A 13433-nucleotide genomic window follows, 5' to 3' on the forward strand; every position below is an offset into this window, starting at 1 on the left:
GCTTGCGTGGGTACACGTGCGGGCGCAGGGGCTGGCGTCGGTGTGCGTGCAGATGCAGCTGGTGGGAAAAGTCTGCCCGAAGGCCCAGCCTGGGCTGTGGGCACCGCCACACCGTGGCCCTTGCCACGCCAAGCCCCCCCCCGCCGCCTCCCTCAAGCACAGAGCCCCCCTTGCCCGGCAGGTTCCGCTGGTGGTTGTCTCTGATCCCCAGCCCCGCAGCCCCCTCTAGCTGGAAGCCTTTCCATCCCCTCTCCCCTGCCCCCGTGGGACCGGCATCCCTCCTTCTTCCGGAGTCTCCCGAGACGACTTCATGGGTTCGTTTGTTCTTCCGTAGAACACGGGCTTCAGGAAGTCTCCGCACTGGCTCCTGCCCAGGCGGTGCGGGGGTCACAGAGATGGTGAGTGGATCCCAGGCCTCCTCCGGAGGAGGTGCTTGGGAGCTCAGCGCCCTCAGCTTTGTGCTAGGGACCCTCTGAGGTGGCCCCAGAGAGCAGGTGTGCCCAAAGGCCAGGCTAAGGCCCAGCTCACCTGACACTGCCAACAGGCCTGGGCCGAGATGGGCTTGAGCCTGGAGTCACAGGTAGGGCCGAGCACCCAGCCATGGGTCACCACAGAGCTGACCTGGTGACCAGAGAGAGGGAGGGGACAGCTCTGCGTCTTTCCCTTCCAAGAAAGCCGTTTCCCAAGAGAGAGGAGCTCCTCCATCAAGAAAGCCCTCGGTGCCCAGAGCCTTATCAGAAACAAGAGGTGCTGGCATGCTTTAGTCGCTTGGCACTAGCTGGTGAGCCTGTCCTTGTCCTTGTCCCCAGTTCGTGATCAGAGTTCTCTGTCCATCAGAGAGCAAGGCAGGTAGAGTGACGGACAGCAAGGCCTCTTGGGGAAAAGCAAGAGAAGTGGAACCTCCGGTGCCTTTGTGTCTCCTTGAGTTTAAGATGTTCTCCACGGTAGAAAATGTGAGAAGGGGAGCCTGGATTGTCGGCTCAGTTGCGAACAGTAGTCCTCACCTCTTAGGGCCACTGCTTTGTACTAAGGGAATGTGTGTTGGAGGTTCTTTAGAGGGCGATTTTGCTTAGTTGAAAAGTATGTAAGTATTTATAGATTGGGACCCACAGGTAGTAACAGCACAAGACAGCTGGGCGAATAAACACACGCGCCCACCCAAGGCGGGAGTGCCCATTTCCCAGGAACGCGCTCCTCCGACGCCGCCTCCCAGGGGGGTCCACCTGCTCCGAGTCTCGCGCGAGTGCAGTAATGCACTGTTCTGCTTCTGTAAAAACCGTGTCATGTCTTTGAGATTCACTCTTGGTTACATATACATATTTTCCATTCTTCTTCCTCTGTAATTCATCTGCGCAGTTGTTTATTATAGCGTATGTACATCACAATTTATTTGTGCATTTCCACTGTGTGTGTGCATGTGTATATACATATGTGTGTGTATGTGTGTGCGCACACACGCGCGTGCTGGTCCTTGGCCTGAACTCAGGGCCTGGATGCTGGGCCTTAGCTTTTTCACTCAGGCGGATGCTCTTCCACTTGGACTACAGCTCTACTTCCAGCTTTTTGGTAATTAATTGGGAATCAGAGTCTTACAAACATTCCTGGCTGAGCTTCAAACTTCCACCCTCCGCCTCATGAGTGGCTAGGCTGGCCGCTAGCTGGCGCCTGGCGCCACTTCCGGTTTATGGGTACTTTCTGCACTCGGGTTGGGTGGGTGTGGCACTCCCACGCACACTTGCACTGGTCATTTGTGAGTGTGTGCCGCAGTTAGCTGGGGAACTGTCAGGAAGGAGTGCGCAGTGGCAGAGTAGGCATGGGGCGGGGATTTCCGAGCGGGGCCTCTCCGGCAGGTGTGCGCTGAGTTCCCCTCGTGGTCCTCGTTTGCACTTCACGATGACCTACGGGGCTGGCGCAGGGTTTTCCAAGCGCTCTTGATTCCATCACACAGCTTGCTCTGGAGTAACTGCCGCCAAGCCCAGCCTGGCTTGTTTGTGTTTTTATTGATTTGCGGGAGCCTCACATCTTTGTCAGATATGTGCATCAGGAGCACTCTCTGAGTCTGCCTTTTTACTTCTTAACCATCTCCTCTGGTATTTGTTCTGTCTTGATACAACCCAGTTTACCACATTTTTATTTCATGGCTAGTCTGCCTCAAAGTCCTTTGTCTAACCCAGCACCACCGTGAATCCTCGTCTCCTCTCGGGGTCTTTGCAGTTCCAGCTCTGATGCTTGAATCTTTACCTCACCTCTAATAATGTTTCGTGTGGCGCGGTAAGCCTTCTTTTAACTGGCATGTAAGTATCTGATGATTCCATAACCATTTGTTGAGCCTCACCAATGCTTCTGTATTCTGCTTCCCCTCTGAATTACGTTGACCCCTTGTCAGACAGTGCACTTGTGCTCATGCGTGCTTGTACACGTACACACACACGCACACGCACACACACACGCACACACACACGGTTTGAACCTAAGGGCTTCGAGCTTGCTTGGCTTGCTTGCGTGCCTGGGTTCTACCACTTGAGCCATGGCTTGAGCCTGGAGTTTTGCTAGTAATTTTGCAGACTTTCTCAGACTTTTTTGCTCAATTTGGCTTTGAACATTAATCCTCTGGATCTCAGCATGCTGAGTATCTATGATTATAGGCGTCAGCCACTGGTACCTGGCTAGACACTGTTTTGAGTCCATTTACAGACTCCTTCTATTCATATATTTAGCTATTTTCATTTCACTAAAATTCTGTCCAGTGACTGGCTTTATAGTGGCTTCCAATCCTGGTAACCTATGTTCTTTCTCTAGTTTTGTTCTTTATGAAGAGTGCTTTGACCCTCCTCTTCTAAAGGTGTCTTACATGTCCTTATACATTTTGGAATCAAAATGTCAGTTTCCTCAAAAACCTTCCTGGGATTTTGATAGAAATACTGTTGTATCCAATTAATTGAGAGTTAACCTTGTGACATCCCTGGCATTTCTTATCTGTCGATATGGTATACTCCTCCATTTACTGAGGTTTCCTTTCCATTTCCCCAGTAATGGTAGTAGTTTCCCTTTCATACTCAGTAGAGAAATAAAGAGATAAATATGAGAAGAAAGTATTCAAAGTGTATTGGGGAAAGCCAAGTGTCCAGGGAAGCGTCACGCCGCTTACAGGCTAGAGGGGTGGGGAGTGGGGAGAGGAGAGGCCCAGAGCCCCATCGCTCAGGACAACGGCCAGCCGGGCCCTGGGGCGCGGGCCCCGGGGCCTCTGCGGACCCCGTTTTTATTTCACGGGAGTCAGTTTCAGAGCACGTGCAGCGTTTCCTGACTTCCAGTGACACCGTGGATTTAGGGTGACTGCAGAGGAGATTGCATTGTGTTGCGCGCCCGCGGTGCAGGTGCCTAGAACCCGCGCCACCGAGGTCTGCCCCCGCCCTGTGCACACTGAGAACCCGCGCCACCGAGGTCTGCCCCCCGCCCCCGCCCTGTGCACACTGAGAACCCGCGCCACCGAGGTCTGCCCCCACCCTGTGCACACTGAGAACCCGCGCCACCGAGGTCTGCCCCCGCCCTGTGCACACTGAGAACCCGCGCCACCGAGGTCTGCCCCCGCCCCGTGCACACTGAGAACCCGCTCCTGGGAGAGGTCCACCCCTGCCGTGGGGGCACGTAGAACCTGCTCCATGGAGGTGCACCCCCCCTTTGTGTTGACAGAGCTCTTTGCGTGGCGTGTGTGCATGTGCGTGTGTGCGCGTGCGTGTGCGCGTGCAGGACATGAGCGCGTGCTGAGCGTGCAGATGAGGCCAGTTGCTTCCCACGTCTCAGGGCCCGCGCCTGAGGGGTGGACGGGCGGCCTCTGCCCTCCCGCTGGGCCCCCCGTGGGCCGGGGCTCGGCGTCCGGGCCTCGGGGAGCTTCCCACGGGTGGCGGGAGCGAGCGGGCTCTGCCCTGAAGGTCAGCAGGGGGTCGGCAGACCCAGACGCAGGCAGATGAGTGACTGGGGTGCCGCCTGCGTCCCCTGTGCCTCGGCGGGGCCTCCTGACCTGCAGGGACCAGCACCACCTCCTGACCCGGCCGTGAGCTGGAGTCCGCTCCCTGCGTCCGCTGACCGCCTCCTGCCGACCCCCCGCGGGCCCCCGCTGAACCCCTCTCCTCCTCTCCTCCCAGCTTCCTCCTGTGACCAGGAGCAGCAGTCGGCCCTGGAAGAGGCCAAGCACCCCAAGAACGACAACGTGGTGATCCCGGAGTGCGCCCACGGCGGTCTGTACAAGCCGGTGCAGTGCCACCCGTCCACCGGCTACTGCTGGTGTGTGCTGGTGGACACGGGCCGGCCCATTCCCGGCACCTCCACCAGGTAGGCGTGCCCAGGGCCCCCGGGGGGGGGGCTTGGGGGGGGGACTGGGAGCACGGCCCCCCGCCCTGCACGGTCCCACCCCGGCACGGACGCTGCCAGGCTGGGGCACCCGCGCCCGGTGCCCCCCTCCTCCCTCCTCACGGGTGCCCGGGCTGCCTGCCAGTTCTGACAGCCACCAGCGACCGGACACGGGCAGGGGAGCCCCCAAACCCCGCCGCGGGGGGGCCACGCAGACCCCGCCGGAAGTCAAGCCCAGCCCTTCTTTGGCGGCTGGCTTTGTCCACGAATGGCCGCCCAAAGTAGCTTTGTGTTGACGATACATGCTTGCAGTCTGACATTATCTTTTTAGAGAGAGAGGATGCGCTAGAGGGAAGGTATCCCACGTTATTTGTTTGTGCTTCGGAAACAGCAGACACCGCTGGGTCAGGGTCGGGTCCAGCCCGGCGCCCTCCCTGCCGTCAGTGAAGCCAGCGCCCTCGCTAGGGTGGGGGTCAGGCTTTAGAAGCCATCACACCCGACCTAGAGCTGGGCCGCGTGTCGGCCCCCCTCACCGGGGCGCGCTCGGCCTCGTCCGAATCCGCAGGCCGGCTCCGCGCCGCCTGAAGAGGGGCTCGGGAGCTAACTGCACTCTGCACTGCTTGCAGAGAAGCCTGACTCCCCGAGGGCTGGGCAGGGACACCCTTTTGTCCCTGTGCATGGGTACAGAGGGAACCCCACTTTCCAGGGAGCCTTTCTTGGCCCCAGCCTTCCCCGATGCCCCGCCTCTGCTCGCGTGTTCGTGCCTGGCTGCTCCCCGTGCCGGTCCCGCGGCGCTAGGGGTGGAGGTGCAGCTTCCTCCGCCCCGGCCAGCACAAATCCTTACGCTGCCCGGGCCAGAACTGCCCAACTGGCTACGAAACCGGAGACGGGCCCTTAGAATCTCATCCCGGAGGACTCTGAGAGCAGGTGCAGATTACAACCCAGCAGAAAGCAAAGGAGCCCTCCCGTCCTCTCCCAAGGCTGGTCTCCTCCTCCTCCTGCACGGGATTTGCTCGGGTTAGAAAGGAGGGTGTCAGGACCGCGGTCACCCGGCTCCCCATCCCGGGAGGGAGGAGCTGCCCCCCCCCCGCGGTTTGGGAATGCGCGTCGCGTGGAATGGATTGGGGAGGGCTCCCCGGACGCCCCGCCTTCCAGCGTGGTATCTTCTCCCCACCGCGCCACACAGCGGCCGGCGGGCGTGGCTGGAGGGAGGCCGGGGAGGCTCCGGGGCGGTGCCCGGGGCTGAGGGCAGGCCCGACGCGTCCGGAGGAAAGCCGTTCCATCGGACCCAGCGCGGTGGCGGGGCTGCTGTGGGGACGGAGGAGGGAGGCTGCCCCAAGCATCCTGGGGGGGGGGGGGGGCGTGCGGCGCCTGCAGACCCCGCAGAGCTGGGGTTTGTCCCAGGACGGGGCAGGGAGAGAGGACTGGGGTAGAGCGGCAGGAAGGGCGCGGTCCCGGGAGAGGAGCGAGCAGGCTGGGACCGGGCGAGGGCAGAGGGGAGGGCAGAGGGGAGGGCAGAGGGGAGGCCTCGGCCGGGGGGCTGGGAAGGCACGTCCCGCCACGGCAACCCTCGTCGCAGGTGGCTTCTGCATCCCCGTGGTTCCGGAAGCCATTCCGGAAGCATCTGTGGCCCCCGGCGCCCCAGGCTCCGGCCCGGGGCTTTTCCAACCTCCCCCGGCTTACAGCACGCGCCAGCGAAGGCGTGGATGGTGGGGAAGGCCCGCGTCGGGGGCAGCTTCAGGAGCGGCGGGGGCCAGACCCGGGGATGCCCAGGAGCGGGGGTGGAGAGCCCCGCGCGGCCCCGTAGCGCTGCCCGGGGCTCGGGCTCCAGGTGGGAGAGCAGGAGCGTGATGAGTGGACGAGCAAGGACGACGGCTGTGCGCCGTGAGGCGCGGGCCCTCCACGGTCACCGCCCTTCGGCGTGGCCACGCGCTCCGGGACACCGTCTCCCACCCCGCCTGACGTCCTCCGGGGGGGGGTGTGGGGGCCCCCACCCCGGCCGGCGTCCCCTCGCTCACGGCGGGGGCTGCGGCAGACCCGCTGCGCAGCGCTCCTCACGCCTCACCTCTCTCCCAGACCCCTGTGGTTTAGCTTTTCAGAACCCGTGCCGGAGTTCTTGAGCTAGATCAGGCCCCTATTGGAACAGAACCCCCCGCTCAGATGGTACACTGCCTTCCTCCAAGTCAGAGCTTCGGGATGCGGGGTTGAGACCCTCGGCCTTGGGCTGGGTGTGGTGGCACAGACCTGTGACCCCGGTACCCAGAAGGCAGAGAGAGGAGGGTCACGGCTCTAAGACCAGGTTGAACTACCGAAAAATAAAAGTACCCCGTCAGCGCACCATCACGACGCTGAACAGGGTCTGCTTAAACTAATTTCTAGAGGAGGCCTGGGAGGACGCGCTGGGAGGACGCGCAGGGCGATCTCGCGATCGCCGGCTCTCGACAACCCGTCTCCTCTTCCTTCCCCTCCCCCGCCCCTCTCCCAGGTACGAGCAGCCCAAGTGTGACAGCACAGCCCGGGCACACCCGGCCAAGGCCAGGGACACGCACAAGGGCCGGCAGCTGCAGGGTGAGTACCGGGGCAGCCGGGGCGGGGTGGCTCCGTCCCCACGCCGGCCCGGCCGGAGCCCGGGCGAGGCGCTGAGCCCCTGCCCCCCCCCCCCCCAACCCCAAAGAGTCCTTTCCTCCGCTGCCTGGTGCCATCTCGCCTCTGAAGCCAGGCTTTAACACGAGTGGGGGATGGGTTCCCCAAAAGGAGCCTTGAGGCCAGCAGGGGCGAGTTCCCCGGACGCCCTCGGCAGACGCTCTTCCGCGGGTCTTGATCTTGTCACCCCAGCGTCACCCCTGTCTGCCCTGAGCTGGGCTGGAAGGACAGCGCCCCCCCACGGCCTCCACGCTGCTCTGCGCCGTGGTGCGGGCACTGGCCTGTGTCTCCCCGTCCTTCCCCCGTGTGGGTGAGGTGACACGCCCGTCTCCTCCCATTCTGCGTGCACGAGCATCTTCACACCATGGGCCCAGAGCTCCTGATGGGAAGACTGGCGTGGGGTGTGTTTGTTTGTTTTAATCATTAAGTAGTTGTGCAAAAAAGCTGCCATTCAGCAGAGCAGTTTGAGTGCGGTGCACCTTGATCAGCGTCGCTCTCTGGCCATGCTCCTCGTCCCTCCCGGCCTCCGCCCTTCTCTCAGCTTCCTAAATCGTGTAGGATACGTACTGAATTTCATCACCGCGCTCCCCCCCTTCCTCTCTTCGTTCACCCACCGCCCAGCCCCCGGTCTGGTGGGAACCCCGGTCACCACTGTGGACACACGTGAAGTGACGGCATCGTTGACTTGTCTGAATGTCAGGCAGGCCTCGCAGGGAGATGGTGCCCAGCACGGGGGAAATGCTGCGGCCCCTGCCGCCCCTGCTGCCCTGCCGCCCCTGCGGCCCTGCGGCCCCTGCCGCCCCTGCCGCCCCTGCGGCCCTGCCGCCCCTGCTGCCCCTGCGGCCCTGCGGCCCTGCTGCCCCTGCTGCTCCTGCTGCCCCTGCCGCCCCTGCTGCCCCTGCTGCTCCTGCCGCCCCTGCCGCCCCTGCCGCCCCTGCCGCCCCTGCCGCCCCTGCTGCCCTGCCGCCCCTGCTGCCCCTGTGGCCCTGCCGCCCCTGCGGCCCCTGCGGCCCGGCCCCTGCTCCCTTGAGCACCCCGACTGTCTAAGGCATCTGCAGGTTTATGGTCTTGTCCCAACAGTGGGAGGAAGACAGGAGAAGGCGAGCGCTTTATTACGAGGACCTCGGAGGGCGAGGTCCACCGGGTGGAGGCTTTTGAGTCAGGAGAAGTGGGAGCGGAGGCAGCGTGTAGCTGACGGTTAGAGATGGCCGGGACGTGGGGGCCGCCTCTCGCCCGGGGCAGGCCGCCATGCGGGGCCCGGTCCACCCGCTTCCCCCGGCGAGGACCAGCGCGACCAGCGCGCGGACGTGGTGGTGTGAGAGAACCGGCAAGGGGCCGGCACACCGAGGCCCCTGCGGGCTGGCAGGTTCCCCCTTTCCTCGTCCTTTCGTCACGCCAGCAGCTGTCTGGTTAGGTCACCCCTGGCCCTAAGGGGCGCCCGGGGCGCCTGCCCCCTCCCAGGTCTCCCCCGTCCTCCGGGCTGCGTTCTCAGACCTGTTATCTCAACTTTCTCCTCCAGAGAGGGAGGTCACGGGCCCTGCCGGGGGTCTCTGCTTTCCCAAGGCCTCTGGCTGTGGAGGGGCTGCAGGCTCCTGGCAGCTCCGCATTCCCCAGGATCTCTAGGCACGGGGAGGCGGGGGAGGGGGAGGGGGCCACCGCCGCCCGGGCCTCCTCTCCCTGTTTGCCCACACAGTTCTGATCTCCCCGGGAGGGAGGAGGGAGGACCGGTGGGTGGGTGTCTGGGGCTCCGTGGGGTCACCGCAGAGTGGGCCTCTGCACCGCCCCCCACGCGAGGGCCAGGCTGCGGGCCCTGGAGCCAGCACAGAGCGGCGGAAGGTCACCCCGCACCCCCAGACATCTTGGGAGAGTGCCGTTCCTGGCCACTCATCATTTGCATTATTTGGAGATGATTTGCCTTATTAGGAAAGAGAAGCCCAAGGAGGTTGTGAGCTCCGGGACACGGGCTGCTCCTGGTGAAGAGAAATTTATTCCCATAAAGGCACAGTACGGGGCCGGCGTCTACCTCGGCCACGTCTAGCCCCGAGGCTTTCCGCCACGTTTGCCGCACACCCTGGCGCCGCGGGCCCTTCCCGTCCAGGGACAGCTGAGCTGATTCCGTGGCATAATCGTGGTCAGTGTTGTCTTCTTTTCAAAGTGTTGCAGGGACGAGTGTTCATTCTCGTCTCACGCTGGGTAGGCAGCAGGTTTTCTAGCGCAGGCCAGTTGACAGTAGGCGATAGCTCCATCTTTGTCAGCCAACAATTGAACATATGGCACAGAAACGAAGGCTCCGCCTAATAGGTTCCACATTGGACGTTGGCTCTTGAGGGCTCTTCCCTGGCCCTCGATCCCCATGTAGGGCTGTGATGTTGCCTCGCGAGATGTAGAAAACTCGCAGGCAGAAGCCCCCACAGAAGACATGCGGCTGCCGTTCCGCTGGAAGCCTGCCTTGTGTCGCCGTGGTCTGGCCCCTCCTGGCTGCTTTCTGGTTGGCACTGTAAAGAGTTCTTCGGCTCTGCTCTCTTCAGCACCCCCGGCCCGTGTCCTTTTCTGTCCGCAGCCTCTGTTGCGGCACCGTGATCCGTCTGGAGCAGGGTCCCCTCCTCCTCCCCGACCCTGGGGCTCTCGTGCTGTCCTGAGGATCTGCCCCCTCAGGACCCCAGTCCCCGTCCCTGCCATCAGGACCCGCCCCCAGGTGGCTCTCCCAGGGTGCCCCGGGGCCCCTCAGAGGTGAGAGGGCACCCGGGCGCCCGGCACAGATGCCCTGTGAGGTGCTGCCTGAGTGACCCTGTCTCGTTTCTTCATCGCGCCTTCTGCCCGCTCTGCACGGAGCGCCGTGGGTTCACTTCCTCCCCACGTACGTTTCCTCCTACTGAGCCCCGCGGCATCTGTCTATTCAGAAATGCAAGGGCGTCTAGAGTGGGGAGGACCCCGGGTGCTCAGCCGTGCAGAGAGGAGCTGGGCTCGCTGTTAAGCCTCGGGGTCTTCCTGCCCAGTGAGGGGGGGGGAGAGTCAGCGGCGTCCTGTTATGGAGATGGGGCCTGGCTGTGTCACCTGGGCCGGCCTCGCACTTCTGAGCTGGGCCGACTCCTCCGTCCCTGGGAACAGCAGAGCCCAGGTGCTCGCCACCTTCTCTGGCGACTCTGTGCCTTTGCTGAAGGCCCGGCCCCGCGAGGCCCGCCAGCCGCCAGCGGCGCCTCCCGGTGCGCGCCGGGGCCGGCGCTGAGCGGGGTCGCTGGTTGGCCAAACCCCACGTCAAGAAACTCCAGGGAAAGCTGTTCCTGCGACGCGTCGCGGCCCGCACTGAGCAGGGAGGGGAGCGGTTTGACTTGTCCTTATTCTCAGGTGCGATTGTACGTGACCCAGCGCCTGTCTTTCGGTCTCGCCGGCCCCCTTCCCACGTAGCAAGTGGAGCATTTATTTGTTTGAATCGCTGGTTAAGGATCGCAGTGCGCCCCAGTCATGTCACCCCAACTCCTGTGGCCCGGGACCTGGGTGGGGAGAGCCAGGCCGCCCCGTGCACGGAGCCGGCGTGGCGGTGAGGACGGGCCTCGTTCCCGCCGGCGCTCTCTTTCCTCCTCGCGCCCATCCCGGCTGCTGGTCTCTTCCCTCGTGCGGACGCCTGCAGCCCGCGTCCACCGTCTCCCCTTCCACCGCGCCGGAGCCGTGTTTGCTCACCGCGAGCGCTCATCCTCGGGTTCTCCGGGGATCTACCCCCGCGCCCACGTCGGCACGCACCGCCCCAAGCCTTCTCCGTGGCAGCCGGTGCGCCTGGCCGGCCCCGCGGGTGGTGTGGGCACGCCGGGACCCCACCGGGACCCCACCGTGCAGGTGGCTGAGGACCGGGCGAGAAGCCAGCCCGAGAAGCACCTGGAAGAACTGAGGACAGGGGTGTACGCTGAAGGTTCCCCTGGACTTCCGAAATTGCCTCGGCGCCGTTCTTCTTAACGCTTTTCCAGATTTTTCCACGTGGATTTTCCTCCCGTCCACGAGGGACCCGGGCCCCCCGGGCGGTGTGCGGCAGGACACCGGGCAGGGCTGGGCAGAGTGAACTGTGGCCTGGGGGGGGGGGCGTGGGGACAGGAGGAGGGACGACGGCACGGCCGACGATCCAGGGGAGTCATTTTCTCCCTGGTAGCTTAATGCTGAAGGGATTTAATTAGTCAGACCAAGGCCACGGCGTCCACACGGAGGCGGCTCCGGCGGCCGTGAGAGCAAGGAAACACTTAAGCCCTGCCTGTGACGACAGCGAGCTCTGCAAAGCCGCGAGAACGCTTCGCGGCCGGCGCGATTTACATTTTTTCCTGGCTCTCTTCTGACTTGTCAAATTAAGGGCAGTCTTTCAGGAAAATCACCAGTCCCCTCTCAGAGAAGGTTCAACCACCTGCCCCCTGGCTGCTAATTAACTTCCTGAGATAATTGTCCGAGAGTTCCTGAGATACCTTGTCGGAGGACGATGGCCTGCAGGTTGGCTCAGGCTGTTAAGGTCTTGTCCCATTTATCCATTCTGTCCATGCTCTCTCCTGTTTGGTGAGCGTATTTCTGGAGCAGCAGCAGCCTCCTGCTCAGCTGTCTTGGCCGTAGAGGGGGACATGGCCAGGCCCCTCGGGAAGGAATGACTCAGACCTCCCGGGAACCCTCCCGCGTGGCTGGAAAGTAACACCTTTGGGGAACCCTTCACTATCTCTGCATGGTATCGTGAATCCACTTCCTCGGGCATTCGTGTTGTTAGACAGTAACCACTAATCCTTTTTTGCCAGGATAAGCTGGTTTATTCCAATGCCACGATAAGAACCTTACCTTTGCAGTTTCTATAATGGAGAAATCTTCCTGAAGCAGAGAGGACCAAAGTGGGCACCAAAGAACTCAGACGCCTGCGCCGCCTTAACGTCATTTGTTGACTTTGCTCTTGATTGTTTAGAGTACCAAGTCTTGTGCACATTTTCCCCAGAATGCTCCAATCCTATCATCCACTTCATGGCTTCTGGGTGGCCACTTCTAGGAGAGGCTGTCCTACGTCAGGAGAGGCTGTCCTATATCCAGAGAGACTGTCCTATGTCCAGAAAAGCTGTCCTATGTCCAGAGAGACTGTTCTCTGTCAGAAGAGGCTGTCCTCCATTAGGAGAAGCTGTCCTTTGTCCAGAGAGGCTGTCCTATGTCAGAAGAGACTGTTCTATGTCAGGAGAGGCTGTCCTACGTCAGGAGAGACTGTCCTACGTCAGGAGGGGTAGCAGGGCTCCGGGCTGTGGCCCTGTCTTACACCGTCAGTTCACAGCCCGCTCCCTCTGCAGTGTTGCTCCTCCTAATGCTCCCGGGAGCCTCCTTGGACCCGGGAGATGTGCAGATGTGTTACTGCAACAGCCGGCACTATTTGTCCTGCACCTTAGTGATGGGATGAGGCTCAGGAAGGTGAGTCCATCCCTCTAAGGGGGACAGCCCAGACATACACATCCATACTCACACACAGAGATGTAACCCCTATGTATGCAAGAACACATATTCACACACACACAGCCGGATGCAGCACACACACTTACATACACAGAGATGCACTGCACACGCATGCAGGTGCGCACACACACACACACACACACACACCCCACCTGTGTCTCATCTGAAGGAGTCTTGGATTCTCAGCACGCGTGCAGCGATCTGTGTTCCTCCAGTCCTTGCTGTGGCTCTTCCTCCTCCAAGAGCTCCCGGTGGGGCTTTGTTTCTCTGGACACTGAGGTAGGCAGTCAGGATGCCGAGGTCTCCACGCACTGAGAGGCTTCTGCCACAGGCCTGGTGGGGGACGATGCCCTAGAACACAATGCCCACGAGGAGATGCGCTCTGTCCGTTGAGCCTCTGACCCTGAGCACGACGGCAGCGGCTTAGACCTGAGGAAGGCTTGCCAGGATCCGAGGGGGCCTGTACGAGTGCAGGCAGGCCAGCCGGGGGACCCCGGGCCGCGGGCCTGGGCGCGGTGGAGGGCGGCCAGCCAGGCGGCTCACCGGGAGGCCGCGCCCGGGCCCGCCTGCACGCGCAGTGTCCACGCACCCAGGGCGAGGGAGACGAGGACGCCCGGCGTAGCCGGCAGCTGCTTCCAGACCGCGGGGCGGGGCGGCGAGCCGCGTCGGCAGGACGGCGAGCCCTACCCAGGAGGCACAGAGAGCGTGAGGAGCGAGGGCGGCCGAGGCGCAGGGGTGTCCTCAGAGCCAGGCTCCTGTCGCCTCTGGCTCTGGAGGCGCTTGCAGGCGGGGAGAGGGCAGGTGGTGCCGCAGCTCCTGCAGAGCGCAGGTGTCCGACCGTCCCGGGACGGGCCCGGCCGCCCGGCGGGCAGAGGCCCCTCGGGCCGCCCCGGCCCTGCCCTGCCCTGCCCGTGAGAGCAGCCGCTGCCCCTCCGGCCCACGCCCCCGAGCCTCCGTGGCAAAGCGGCGTGGCTCCTCAGCACCCTCTCGGC

At 62.8% G+C, this 13433-nt stretch overlaps 1 protein-coding gene across 4 annotated transcripts in view; it reads left to right on the forward strand.

Moving 5' to 3' along the window:
• The window catches only part of Smoc2 (SPARC related modular calcium binding 2), an 84235-nt gene that overhangs the window by 59819 nt on the left and 10983 nt on the right, over positions 1 to 13433 (forward strand). For all 4 annotated transcript variants that reach the window (XM_048354454.1, XM_048354453.1, XM_048354456.1 and 1 more), the window contains exons 8-9: positions 4143 to 4329; positions 6833 to 6915. In XM_048354454.1, coding sequence (XP_048210411.1) covers positions 4143 to 4329; positions 6833 to 6915 — 270 coding nt within the window. The remainder of the gene's footprint in view (positions 1 to 4142; positions 4330 to 6832; positions 6916 to 13433) is intronic.

The sequence above is a fragment of the Perognathus longimembris genome, chromosome 9, assembly GCF_023159225.1.
Source record: "Perognathus longimembris pacificus isolate PPM17 chromosome 9, ASM2315922v1, whole genome shotgun sequence".
NCBI classification, from domain to species: Eukaryota; Metazoa; Chordata; class Mammalia; order Rodentia; family Heteromyidae; genus Perognathus; species Perognathus longimembris.